Genomic DNA, 15,063 nt, shown 5'->3' on the forward strand with positions numbered 1-15,063 from the left:
CCCAGGGTCCCTGGATTCTCATCTCAGCTCAGTGTGGGCCCCCGCTTTCATAAAACTCTGTTGCCATGGTAGCATGGAGGCTATTGGCTGGTGGTTTCAGTGAAGACAGAGATCAAAATAAACACAGACATGCATAAAATGGCTGCTTCTCCAACAGTAACTCATGGGCACTCTTTATTACATTAAAGTGTTCTACATCCAATGGAAGCACTGAATCACCACATGCATATGTGACATGCTGGTGACTTTCTTTTCACTACTCTCATTTACATTTATTTGGCTTCTTTTCCCCTCTCCCTCCGTCCCACACTCCCACACACACACACACACACACACACACACACACACACACACACACACACACACACACACACACACACACACACACACACACACACACACACACACACACACACACACACACACACACACACACACACACAAATGATGTCCTTTTTTTGTGACCTGACCTTGGTTACTACTTATTTCTTCAAACACTAATGAAGAACCAGTGGGGTGTAGAGACATGGGATGGAGTCACAATTCACTGTTTCAGTCTCGAGGTCACTGTACATTCCTCTGCATCCTTACTCTCCTTCCAGCCACTTGCAATGTAGTAAAAGAGTGATCTACTTCCATTATCCCCGCCCGCAGCAGCAAATAGATGTGATCCTAGACTGCAATTGGGCCAAGTGGCTGCAGCACACCTCATTTGTAATGAATGGCACCCTGATGATGGCACTGCCCATGTAATTTACAGTCGTGCAGCCCCTCAGAGTGTCAGCCAGACACAAACATGATCTATGGAGGGTGGGAACTTGACTCTGTGTGCTGCAGGCAACCCTACACATTAACTCATTAACTGCCAAAAACGTGAATCCCTTAAAAATCCCGTTGTCCCACCCTGCCACGCCCGTGAATCCCGTGAAAAAAAAAAAAAAAAAAAAAAAAAAAAAAAAAAAAAAATTTTTATTTTATTTTTTTTAATTTTTTTTGGACCCCAAAAACGTTAGTAGGCATGATAGCGATCGCGAAATTGCTTGTTTAACCCCCATACAACCCCCATACAACTCAGGTAGCAGACCTCCAAGCTCACAACAGTGTAAAACATAATGGCTGCTATCTCATGAATGCCTGAACGGATTTCCATTCGGATTTTTTAGTTTGAAAGCTGTGAGCAATGTGGACACACGTGGTGCATTATCTAGGCATGGGTGTGCATGATCCGTGCACTATGAATTACATGGAAGTCTATGGAGACGAATGGCAGTTAAAGAGTACGAAGGTATTGTTAAATGGCAGCATATGAGTTAATGCTAGCTGCTATAACATCCCTATTCTGAATAGGCAATATTTTGTGAAATTAGAAAATTGCAGATCTATAAGGTCACAACAGCTATCCAATGCAAGTGTCATTGTGCTTATAGTGGATGCTAATTTGAGACACCCGTCCGTCCCTCCCTCGGAAGGTTAATAACATCAGGCAGCAGCGATGGAGAAAGAATGATAAGTTAGGCCAGACATAACCTGCTCTGGAAATGCTGAATCTGCAGCCTCAGTCACAGCGTTGTCTACATCTGACTAAAGAGAGCTACAACCACAAGGTGAAATTTAAATCGATTTCTGTGCGACTTGTCTGAGGTTGTTGTTGCTTTTTTCTTTTATGATACATTTGTGCACTACATTAATTTAGAATAAATCGGGTCTGGTCCAACAGATAAGATGAGATGATGAGAAGAAAAAAAAGGGGACAGAAGAAAAAAATGATAGATAACATCAAACTATTTTGAATTATTTTGCATCTCCCTATTTTTTGGTTGTCCTTGACTGTCTACTCGACCCTGGTGATGTTCAAGACAGACCAAACCCATACTTATGTACTGTATGATGATGTTAAAAAAAAGAAAAAAAGAAAAAAAAAACATTAAAAGAAAAAGCGCTTCTCAGCGGGACAATGGTGTAGGAAATGATAACAAAATGCACCATTTGCGGCTTGATTGGTCCTTTGGGCTTTATTGTTACACACGCATCAACGTGTAAACTAACAGCAGGTAGGCCAATGTTATGAATTAAATTCAGTTCTGTTCAGACTGAAAAAGCGCACCGCTGCCCCTTAACTGGTCATTCGTAAATAAGCCACACAGAGTGCACTCTACAACGTCACCGCCCACTGCACTCACTAAACTGAGTACACAACCGGTGTGCATTTCCGAACACACCCCAAGTCATCCAATGTAAAAAAACATTCAGTTACAGCAAATTAATTATACAGTTAGTTACTGTACTGTTAGTCTCGCGTGGCTAGACTGTTGCCTACAACAATCTTCAAATGTTTTCATCATACAGTCTGGAGAACGCTCTGATCATGAGTTAGTGATAAATCGGAAGTGAAGTCTTCCCCACTTCCGTTTAGTTACTTTTACAGTCGCGTAAATGTATCCATTTAAGCATTTATAACTTGCTGCTTAGCAGAAATGGAAATACAAAAAATATACAGTATTTTCATGAACGGAAATGCCAGCTTCCATTACTCTGATTTTGGGAGGTGTAGTTCCAGACTATAGGACATTCGGAGATTGTGGAATAGCTGTCTGGATACGCGAGACTACTGTACTGTAGACATGACAAATGCTAAAATTACTTATTGGGAAACCACTGAAAGCCTTTGTTCTCCACTGTATTCAATCCCTGCATTCAGGTGCAGGGATTAGTCTAGGTTGTTGTTGGTATTCAAAACAACAACATTTTCAAGTTGTTTTGTTTCAGGACACCCATTTTAATCAAATGAGCGTCAAGAAATCATGACAATACAGGGGATGAATCTGCTGCTTGAAAAACAGAATTACAAAATGCTTTATAAATGCCTCAACAGTGTCAGGGGGGATTTATGCCTTTGATTGTCTGCTGGGACTTCACGGAACATAATTTCCATTATTATTATTATTATATATATTTTTTTTATATATATTTTAATCATTGCACACAATGCTCATGTTGTGAGCACTATGAAGTATCTGTGGGGTGGGTAGGGTGAGGGGGGCAGAGGGATTGGTTCAAACAGCAAGAACATTTATTTTCAAAGCTAAATTTGATCCATATAGCTATCCACAACTGTTTTAATAATGCAAGCAATACCATCTATCAACTGCCAATATTCTCTGCCACCACCTTCTGAATTGCTGAAAGTAATTTGGATTACTTTAGTTGTTTAGTTGTTTTTGAGGATATCACGAAGCTTTGAGTTTTACACACACAAATATACATACACACACACATGTACCGTATATATAAAAAATAGATGGTAACTATTAATACATGGTTATAGTTAGGCAACTTGAAACGGGTGACCCTTTTAGTGGGTTTTAGAGTCACACACAAAATATTGGATCTCACAATTATGTAATTGTATATCTCTAATTTGGACCAGTGCAGTGGATTCCTATGCCCCAACAACATAGGATGTGAAACAAAAGATAGTAATACTAGAGGGTAAAAGTCGTTTTTTGTCCATCTTGGACACCATCTTGAAAATGACACCACTTCAGTTAAAGTGAGCGGTGGTGAGTGCGTGTGTGCACGCAGGCATGCGTGTGCGTGTGTGTGTGCGTGTGTGAGACACAACAGCGCCACTTGGTCACCAGCGGTATTGCAGCTCATGCTCAGGCTACATACACGCACGCATAGTAACACACACGTTCACACTAAGGAGACGGTGTACCACCTCTCAAAAACCATGCAGCGTCCAAGTGTAAAGACGCTGCTTTTCTTCCGCTCCATGTTAATGAATGCAGCTGTTCTCACTGGCCACGCACGGATGCTCCTCTTGTGTGCGTGAATATTGTTTTTTTCTGCTCTGGGCAGATGAAAAATCTACATTGTACATAGGATGTCCAGACACTCTGCTGTAGCATGTTTTTTTGGTGGGTTTGGTGTGTAAGAATTTGGAGGAAGAGAGAGCGGGAGAGAGAAAGCAGTTTTTTGCGGATTAAGGTTTTTGCGCATAAATCTTTTTATGGAAACACTTCAAAATTCGAATAAACTTCCCAAAAACATTCATGCGCTTGGAGGAGGTGGATTTGGGGGCTTAATCAAAAAAACGAAATGCGCAAAAGGGAAATGGAAACACTAAGCGAATAGGATTTCAATTAAAATACAGTGAACTTGCTTGATATCGATTTGGCTGAAGGGAGCTGAAGGGAGCTACTAACTTGTTGGCGCCGTGTTCGCTACTACTGTACCTTGCATCGGATGTTTATTTTACGGCGCTGTTGTGTGCACTGTGCAGTTCAAGCCTCGTCCGTCAAATCACCCAAGTAAAATCTGGCTGACACTTCGTCGACACACCATGTTGGGTGCCAAAAGTGGCCGATCTACAAGCTCACAGCACTGAGCTTGCAGATCGGCCACCTTCCAGACGCAGAGGTCTCCCAAGAATTGCCTTTCAACAGTGGATGGAAACAGGCAAAATTCGCTTTTTCTTTTTCCGAATTTCTGACAATTCGCTTCCTATTTTCTAAAAAGCTTTATGGAAACGCAACTTGTGAAATAAAGATATAGAGATACACTACATGCTTGGTAGACTGAAATAGGCCAATTCTCATTATGCATTGACAGAATATGAATGCTTCATCATTTTTAAAAGATTCACTTCAAACAGCCACTATACTTTCACTTCTGACTTCATAAAAAAAAAAGGGACATTCACACAGTGATTCCATGGCATGGCCTACATACAGAGAGACTGTAGTGCAGAAAATCACCCATTAACTCAGAAGTGGCTTGATACATTGTCTGGGACGTTTCGGTATTGTAAGAGATCGGCAATTTGCCAGGCTGGATTGATGGGTTTCTATGGCGCTTATCATCACAGTTAATATGCACGACACAGCAAAATGCTATATTTGTGGAGAGTTCGTTATGACCCCTTACATTCTGCTTCACTGCTGATTAGGGATTAGCTTCTCATCCCCTTTTCTTTTTCATTTGTATGAAACTGACCCAAGGACAAGTTGGCTGACCTTCTTGGTGAAAGACCATTGACCAACGTTATTTTGAAATAGTATGACAAACAATATCCATGGACAAGATTATACTTTTTTTTCTCCATATAAGTTGTTTCCTTATCACCACACAGTATGAGACTACTTATACGGTCTTATTCAGCATATACTATGCTGTTTGTAATGCACATTTAAGGTAAGGATGAAGGAATGAAGGAAGGACAGACGGACAGACAGATAGAAGGAAGGACAGACCGACCATTTGAGTACTTGAAGCTTTTGTCTGAATAAAAGGCCTTTACCAGTAGTCACTGACTGCCTTACAGACTTTCACACTGACCCCCCACACACACACACACACACACACACACACACACACACACACACACACACACACACACACACACACACACACACACACACACACACACACACACACACACACACACACACACACACACACACACACACACACACACACAATAAAGAGTGAGGAGGGCTAGCACTATCAGGTAAGTCATATATGACTCAATATGAATGCAAGAAGGAAGAGGGAGAGAGAGAGAAACAGAGAGAAAGAAGGAGAGAGAGCATGCGCGCACCGTGTCAATATGGATTAAGCACCAGATTCTGTAAGACTTAATTTAGTCTGTCTCAAGTGCTAACCGGTATTTCATTAAACTCACTCTTCCTCATAAATATCTGTAAGCATGTCCTTTGACAAGGGGTGATACATTAAGAATCACCCCCTACAGTAAGTGAAAGATGATTTATTATCTTGGTCTGATCAGATTGATCATATTGTTGCAAAGATGGGTAGGGGCATTGCAGTTTCTAGAAAATGCTCAGCTTATGTTCCATCTTCTGTCATGAGTGAAGTTGTTCGGTCACTTGTTTTATCACACCTGGACTATTGCCCTGTTATTTGGTCTAATGCTGCTGAGAAACACATGAAGAAACTTCAAATCGCTCAGAATAGAGCAGCTTGATTGGTTCTAAATTGTTCTTTCCGTACCAATGTATGTGAGATGCATAAGCAATTATCATGGTTAACCGTAGAGGTGAAATTAAAATATAGCCTTTTGATGTTCATGCATAATGCTATGTGGAACAACACACCACACTTCTTTCATGAACAGATATTATTTTCAGGTTTCTGTCATGAACATTATACCCGTCAAGTGAGCTCAGGTCATCTGGTTGTGCCAAGTCACAACCAGAATAGTATGCTGAGAACTGTTCTTCACAAAGCTTTTTCAGCTTGGAATATGCTCCCTATAGATTTAAGACATACCAGAAGCAGATTTTCTTTTAAAAGGTTACTCAAACATAAATTGACGAGTCCTTCATAGATGTTTGTGTTCTCTACTTTTGTACCTTATTTTTATTTATGTATTTCGTGTAAACACATTTGTGATTATTGGTTATTGTTCTCTGTTTTTTATGCAGAGAGATGTCACTGTTTTTGCTATTAACTCGATTTGTGTCTATTTTAGATAGCAACATTTTTACTATTGTCTGTTTTTACTGTATGAATTATTGTGTGGACCCCAGGAAGACTAGCGACCACTTGTGGAAGCTAATGGGGATCCTAATAAAGAATAATAAAGAATAATAAAGAATAATAAAACCCACAAAGATAAACAAATACGTTTGTGTGTGTCATCTGTAATATCCCTGTGGGATACTTTAAATTTAAACATTAAAGTCAGCGACCCAAAGGGATCCAGCGATACAGTAGAGAGAGAGAGAGAGATAGTTGAATACTTGCTAATGGATACAGTCGAATACATATTATGAAGCCCTTTTTGGAGCTGTGTGAAGCACAGGCTCCCTATACGTGGCCGTGTGGGTGTGTCTGTCTGTCTGTGTGTGTGTGTGTCTGTATGTAGCCTGAACTTCCTAAACTTCGGCACGCCACTAGTCCCACAGTTTTGCCACCACACACTCGCGCCATATGTCAAATCGAACGGCTTACTCGGGAATCGTGGGCTATTACTTTTCTAAGAGAAAGGTTCTATAGTTTAATTGATATTAATTTATTAGTGAATTAATTTTCCCCATTGACTTATAATGGGAATCGCAAAAACTCACATTCAATTATTTGTCTCTCGCAAACCATAGGGGCTAGAGTTTCAAGACTTGGAGAGGAGGTTCATAATGATTTCAAGGATTAAATAAAAAATAATTGTGTCATTTGGCCGCATGGTGGCGCCATAACACCCCACTTTACGTTTTGGCCTGTAACTCTTGAACCGTAGGTCGGAAAATTAAAAATATTTTTTCCCTGGATTCCTTGGGTCATGACGCATCTCCCCATATAGGCCACGCCCATTTGCGCCATGATAGATTTTCCGCCATCTTGAATTTTCTCCAAAACACACTTTTTGCTCCTTTTCCTACATATTTTCTTCAAATGTCACAAATCGGTACACATGATCCACACACACACACACACACACACACACACACACACACACACACACACACACACACACACACACACACACACACACACACACACACACACACACACACACACACACACACACACACACACACACACACACACACACAGCTCCACTTCACACGGGTGTGATTTTCTTTTATAAGGTGCTTTAACGTGATGTGCATAATAATCACATTCCTTCAAACATACATTTCTTAACATTAAATTAAATTAAATTAAACCAAAATAAATATTGTATACAGTAGGTCTAGCAAAATGTTCAGTGCTCAGAAACAAAACATCACATAGAAGAGGGGGGGGAGGAGGATAAATGGTTTTCACATAGCAGCTGTGGGTCGCTACTGACTTCTATGAGGAGGCCGTCGGGACCAAAGACTAACTGTCACCCTTCTGGCTTAACATAGCAGATCTACACGCTCACATCGCACCACACGTGTGTTGTGAGCATGTAGTTCAGTTGTACTTGGACGTTAACATCACAGATGATTTAAGAAGAGAAATGTGCCCAGATTATCGGCTTTGAAAATGAATAAAAAAATGTCCACACCTCTGGTGCGTGTGTCTATAAAACAGCCATTTAATGATTTCAAATACATTGCATTACTCCAAGATGTAGTTACTGTACACACAACTTCATCCCGCTTTCCCTAATTCTTTACTTAGATGCATGGCATGGCCGTCGTTGCCCTTCAGTTTGGCCTTGTGCCCCTCAAAAACATGGCAGGCCCAGGTTCCTGTCCTGACTTTTGGCCTTTGCACCCCCAAAAATGGACAACACCAAAGGCCAAGTGGCCTTGCCCTGAAAATGACAAAATTCCAGGCCTGCTTAGATGTAATTCAAATGGGCATGGCGTAAAAGGAAAAGTCAATCACTGCAAATACTTTGTAAAACAATATCGTCTCTGACTATTATGTCTCTGCAATATAGCTGACTGACCTTGCAAGCTATAAACGAGATGCCACAGGGGTACTAACTGTTAAGTCTGGCCCAGGGGAGGCTCTGCGTAGCAGAAAGAAAGCTAGCAGAGAGTTAAGGGCTCATAGGTCACACAGAACCACCTCAGGGTTTGAAACATTTCATACTGGGTGACCTTTACTGCTCCAAAGCAGACAAGAATAACAAGTAGATAGTAACTGCTGTTGATCTATCACATAATAATAAGAGTTTGCACCTATTTTTTAGGTGCACACACTGCTCTTGTCAGCAGCACGATAGAACCCATAGTGTTAATTAACTTTAGAGAGTAAACAATGGGACCAAATCGACCCTTATGGGTGGGTCCATTTGGTTCCTTTTGTACACGGTTGGATTTTACGGTGTGTTGAGGATTGTGTTTGGTTGGTAAAAGCAAAAGGTGGCGAGCAGAGAGAGGCAGGGCGGATCCAGCTGGATGATTGAGTACAACAGTTAACTGTGGTTAACTTTTAAGTGAAATAGTTTTAGAACTCCTGAAATAAGTGAAGTTAAAGGGACCTCTTGTCCCCCTGTCACAAAACAACGGTCCAAGAATAGTTTTTAATCCTGTAGATCCTGTTTGGTGGGTAGTGTTGTTTCTACCTTTGACACTGGTCTCAGTAGAATGCAATGCATCAAGAGCTTGAAAGTATTTTCTAATGCTACCAGCAGTGACACATATCACCATAAGTGTAGTTACATTATGAACTGGCAAACTCCTGAGTAACAACATGAGTTTAGGGTATAAATGTGCAACACAGGTAAGTAGGGGAACACTTGACTCGTTCTGAATAGGGACTGAGTAGGGCAGCTAAATCAGGACCCCTGCTGTCTAGTGACATACATCACAGTTAAATATCCAGTGACACTTCTGGGTTAGTTGTTGTTCTGGTTGTTGTTCTGTTCTGTGTTGTGTTGTGTTGTGTTGTGTTGTGTTGTGTTGTGTTGTGTTGTGTTGTGTTGTGTTGTGTTGTGTGTGTGTGTGTGTGTGTGTGTGTGTGTGTGTGTGTGTGTGTGTGCGTGCGTGCGTGCGTGCGTGCGTGCGTGCGTGCGTGCGTGAGTGTGTGCGAGAGTGTTTTGTGTGTGTGCGTGCGTGTGTGCATGAGGCTATGAAATTGTGTTTCCTAATCTTGTGACCTTTTCCTAAAGGATACCTGGAGTGTAGACATGTGTGTGTGTGTATCAGATGTCGTGTGCATTTGAGTTGTGTGTACTGCATCTGTAAGAGTGTGTACAACCGTGCAAATTCACATGACTTTGTATGATAATGTAAGCTAGTAATAGCTGCTGTAGTACTTGGTGACGTCTCACTGTGGTTAGACCGGCTTAGCACTGTAATACAGTAGTATTGCAGAACTGCATGTCAGGCTCACGTCAGACAAGGTAGCAGTTAAACTGGTCGGGTCTCTTTTGCATTTTATTGTTTTTAACATGTAGCCCTGTCGTCTAATTACAGTCTTTTTAACTAAGTCAAGTGTGCATGAAGTTTGGCCATTTGATGGGACCCCTCTTCATGTTCCTGTGCAGCACTCATCACCACCTGGACTGGAGTCTTCTTCACCCATTGAACTCTAAGAAGCACTCGGTTCTTTGAGCAGAATGTGGTTCAAGACAATTGCTCAGCTGTTATATCGTTTAGCAAATTGGTCAAAATGAGACATCAATGTGGTTATTATGGTGGACTGAGTGAACTGCTTTCATACTTTTTTCTTTGACCAAAAGTAAGTGTTATATTGGTGTTTTTTATGTTGGTGTTTTCTTTTCCGTTTCGGGTCCAGCTCCAGACTGATGACCTGAATACAGGACACCTGTGTTGGTCTAGGTAAGAGCATGAACCCTACAGTGCAGTAGACAGTATGTTTTGTAGAATGAAGTAAAATGAAGTTCATAAAAGCAACTTGTGGTTTACCTTGTCCCAAGAGACATTAAAAGGGTTGGCATTGCCCTTTGTAATTAAATGGTTTATAATGTGTGCAATAATTAAGTTTATAGGCCTCTGTTGAAGGTCCCAATATATGTATTGTTTTATATGTAAATCTGACATATCGTAGGCTAATGTTCAGATCATTAAATACCAGTGTGTTTTTGAGCGGTGGTCACGCCGCTCCTATACGTGGCCGTGTGTGTAGAGGTACGTACGTGTATGTATGTGGGTGGGTGCGTCCGTATGTAGCCTCAAGCCTGTGGTGCAGTACCTTTTCTAACCACACATGTTAAGGGAGGGGCGCTGTTTTCAGGCCAGGCCAGGCCAGGCCAGGCACACACACACACGCACACACACACACACACACACACACACACACACACACAGGGGGGAAGGGGGAGGGGGGGGTAAACCACCGCTCAGTTCACACGGGTGTGATTTTTCTTTTCTTTTTTACTTTTAAAAATGTCCATGGACAACTTCAAAGCATTACATTTGGGATTGGAATGATAGCATGTGTCTAATAGGATTTTGGTGGTGGAGCTACCCTTGTAGTTAGCCTATTATGCTATATTTGGATTTGCATGTGGGAGATGAGAGCTCTTTTGCCGTGTGCAAATGGAACATGCATTGTGAATGACTTATGACCACTCAGCGCAGCTGGAAGTTGGAACGTGGGGGGAGGGGGGCTTTGGAGATCATTTTATCCTGGGCAAAACTCTTGGCACCCTTGCCCAAGAACGCTGACGAAGACTAGTTTATAGTTCTGGGAATCAAAGTGCAAGTAGGCATTTCAGACTGTTAACTTATTTTGTGTAGCTTTCCAGTTCTTGCTGTTTCCAGTTTTACTGCCCCATTTAAACTAGAGGTACTACAGTAGATGCCAGTGTTACTGGTACTGGAAGAGAGGCTGGTCTGATTCGGGAGGTTGATAATGGCATCGACCACCCTGTCTGTTATTTCTCTAAGAAATGTTCTCATTCCCAGAGAAATTATAATACAATTGAGGAGGAAGCTTTGGCTTTGTTGTGGGCCTTATAGCATTTTGAGGTCTACGTTGGCTCCTCTCCATATCCTGTTATTGTTCAAACAGCCCATAACCCCTTGGTATTTACACCATGGCTCTAAAGGAGGCAAAGTCATCTACCATCTTCTGTCTGTCTGTCTGTCTGTCTGTCTGTCTGTCTGCCAGGGGCTAATCTCACAAACCGCTGGACCAATCAGCACCAAATACATTGTGCCACCTTTTTTCAAAATAGGTTTTAGACCTTTTCAAATATTTAACTTTAATTTGACAATGGATGTCAAAGGGGTTCGGATAAGGCTGACACCATGCCTAAATGTATAGTCTGGCCAAATTAAGTCTGAGATCCTCAGGGGTCCCTCCTTTAGTTAGTTCCCTCCCTCAGTCAGCAGTAACGCTTACAATCAAAACCTCCACCGGCTGTCAGTCAGTCACGTCACGCCACGTCACGTCACACTTTTCTCCAGGGACCCCCTGGCGCCGCTGCCAAAAAGTGCAAAAATGACCAAATGAGCACCCCAACAGGGCTGCTCACGGGGAATTCCCGGGGACCACCGACTCCTGGTGCTCCAGAACGGATGCAAAAGTGGTCGCGATGCAAAAGGACCCCCGCCACTGCAGCCCACATAAAATGCCGTAACTCGGGCTAGGAGCAACCGGGAGAGCCGGGGCTGGTACCCACGCGCACGGAGACAGCCGTGCGTAGAGCGCCACCTAGCAGTGGACCCCCGCCACTGCAGCCCGCTAAAAAGGCTCTAACTCCAATGGCACTTACAGGCCTCTTTGTGTATACATGTGACCTGACGGTCGCTTATCTCCCGATTAGGGAGTCTTACTGGTTTATTTACTTTAGTTTAATAAACATTTGTCCTTAATACACCTTAATCCATTTTTTGTTGCGCTTAGCAAGCCAGCTGTAACAAGAGTATGAAATGCATTACTGTTGACAAAATTGTTGTTTTGTGTTCCATGGCACTTAGGGAGCCTTTCTCACATGAATAAGAGGTTGTCAGCTGTATTATTATGCACAATAGCCTAATACAACTAGCCACAATAGAGCTCAATTATATGGTGAAGACCATTATTAGGGACATGCACTGGAGTAGCACCCACGCACCCACAATAGTATTTTGTGTGTCTGTGAGTGAGTGAGTGAGTGAGTGAGTAAGTGAGTGAGTGAGAGACCTACCTGTGCCACGGCCACTTGTGTCTGCTGCTGTTGCTGCTGGAGTTGCTGCGTTAGCAGCTGTATCTGGTGGTGGATGGACAGGGGGGTGCTGGGAGGCAGTACAACAGATGCAGGGAGCAGCATCCTGGGGCTAGCCAACAGCAGAGAGGGCTCCTCTGGAACCTGGAACCAGAGAGGGGAGAGGAGGAGGAGAGACATTAGCCTCGTAAACCAGCCTCCTCCGGAAAGCTACATTTCATTTGCTCTCTAGGAAATCAAAAGGGGAATGCCATTTCAGGGGGAGGCTGGTTTACGAGGCAACCCCGGTGGGTCAATCCCTGTGGGTGAAATTCAGTTTCAACTTCACCCAGCTGATGGCTTTTCTGATGGTTATGCTGAGCAATCAGAGGGGAGCAGTTAGGGATTAAGTGTCTTCCTCAGGGACACTTTGACACATGGACTGGGGCCAGGGGGCGGAACCGGTGACCTTCTGATTCAGGTGGCCTCCCTACCCACTAAGCTACAGCCACCCCAGGGAGAGAGAGAAAGAGCAAAGCAAGAGAGAGAGATGCTCTTTGCACATCTTGATTTTGAGATATCTTGTGTGCAATAAGGAATTCTGGCCAAAGGGCATGAAGGCACCAAAATAAGTAGGATTCATCCTCCGAGGATCATGAAAGTGCACAGCAAATCCTATGGAAATCCAGTCAGTACTTACAAGATATCTTGTCTGGCACACTTACACATAGCCATGTGCTAAAAAACACTGTCTGGTTTTCAACCTTTTCAGACCCCGACCCACATGTTGAGAACCACAGTACTGAACAGAAAGAAAGAGGGATTTAGGTGAAGAGGAATGGTCCATTGAGCAGAGGGAGTGATTTGGGGGCATATTTACTAAACATGTGGGTAATTACCACTGGGCCGTAAACATTTGTGACACCATGATGTTCAGTTTAGCGTTGTATTTACTAAGACTGATGAGCACAGCTGCTAAATGCTGCTATTTAAAGTGCCTGTAACATGAAATGTCACCCTTTCTTTGTTTTTCATCATTTCTGTGATGTTCCTTCCACCCAAAACAGAACAACATTGTCCTTGTACAGCAGTTTGTTCATGCTTAAATGTAGGGTAAGTGTTGTTTAGGTCAAAACAAAAAGTGCTTTGTTAACACGTTGCAAGCCGCGGCAGAACCCTCTGAACAGAGGTAGCGCCGAAGAAATAAGCCATTTATTTACAAACATGTTTTAAAAAAACAAAGCCCACATGATAACAACACGTAATGGAGTGCTCGATACAGCGTACATATTCATCCTGCAGAGGTCGGCGATCTTACTTTGGCGAGGCGGAGGGGAGATCAATTCCATTCGTTTACGTGCGGCGAAGCAGGGAAAGGAGCGATAGAGAAGCGGCGCCCGAACGTGATTGAAACCGCGATCCACGAACAGAGACAAAGAGTAGCCATCTTGTGTGTCCTTCTTGTTGACTTTCAACACTGGGGAGAGTTCATGGCCACTCCTGGCCAGCCATCCATCCAGAATGTGAGTCAACGGCGTGGCCTGCTGGATATTACGAGTATCACACCCAGCACCAGAAAATTACTGTGAGAGCATATTAACCGTTTCAGATAGCTCCAAAAAGACACAGAGAAGAATTTCCGATGTTTTTTTTTTTAATTATTATCATTTATATCAAAAGTCCGGGAATAGACGTGTGGCTGATGGGACCCAGTAGGAAGTCCGAGGGAGTACGACCAGGCTTAGAAGGTCAAAGTTCTATAGTATATTGTGATATTAATCATTTTGTGTTTGGTCAGAAAAAACAAACAAACATGATGATCAGGTATTAAGATTATACTAGGAGGAAGATTTTTTCCAAAAAAGTGTACAGAAAGTGTTAAAATTATATTTTTCAAGTGGCCACACCCACCAGTTCATTAAGTATGCCTGGTTGTTAGGTGGTGACTGGGTGGTGACTCAGCTGATGTTAGCTACACCCACAGTGTTGGGTGTAAGTAAGGTAAAAGGGGATTTTATGATGTCATTAACTCAGTGTTTTTCAGTTGGCCCTTTTGACTGAGAGGCTTTCAGGAAGTAACCACAAATACACAGGGAAGGCAAATTTGCACATTATAACCACACCTGGTGGTCTGTTAGAGTAATGTTAACTCCATGGACACATACAAAACAGAAAAAGTACAAAACTATGGCACCACCCCTTTAATAAACAGTAAATAAGTGTTTTATAGTGTGCACTATAGTACTTTTATAGTGTTCCAGTTACAATTGTGTCTGCTCATTTCTTTGTGCCATCACTTCTTCCAATTTCACTTGTTTATCCTGTATCCTGTATGAGTTCGCTTATCTCCCGATTAGGGAGTCTTACTGGTTACTATCAATTGTATTTTCTGTTTATTAAAGAGCTGGAGAGACGGGGGAACCCCCGTTGTTGAACATACACTACACTATACTACTATAAACAGTATACTCTATAGTATAATAAAGTGTTTCTAGAGTTTCTAG

General features: G+C 42.4%; 1 protein-coding gene across 1 annotated transcript in view; it reads right to left on the bottom strand.

Moving 5' to 3' along the window:
* The window catches only part of LOC308292007 (carboxyl-terminal PDZ ligand of neuronal nitric oxide synthase protein-like), a 236,139-nt gene that overhangs the window by 44,183 nt on the left and 176,893 nt on the right, over positions 1–15,063 (bottom strand). Inside the window, exon 8 of the mRNA XM_080734199.1 lies at positions 12,563–12,724. Within this exon, the coding sequence (XP_080590325.1) occupies positions 12,563–12,724 (162 nt within the window). The remainder of the gene's footprint in view (positions 1–12,562; positions 12,725–15,063) is intronic.

Source organism: Nannobrachium achirus (assembly GCF_963921795.1).
Source record: "Nannobrachium achirus genome assembly, chromosome: 1".
In the NCBI taxonomy this organism is placed as follows: domain Eukaryota; kingdom Metazoa; phylum Chordata; class Actinopteri; order Myctophiformes; family Myctophidae; genus Nannobrachium; species Nannobrachium achirus.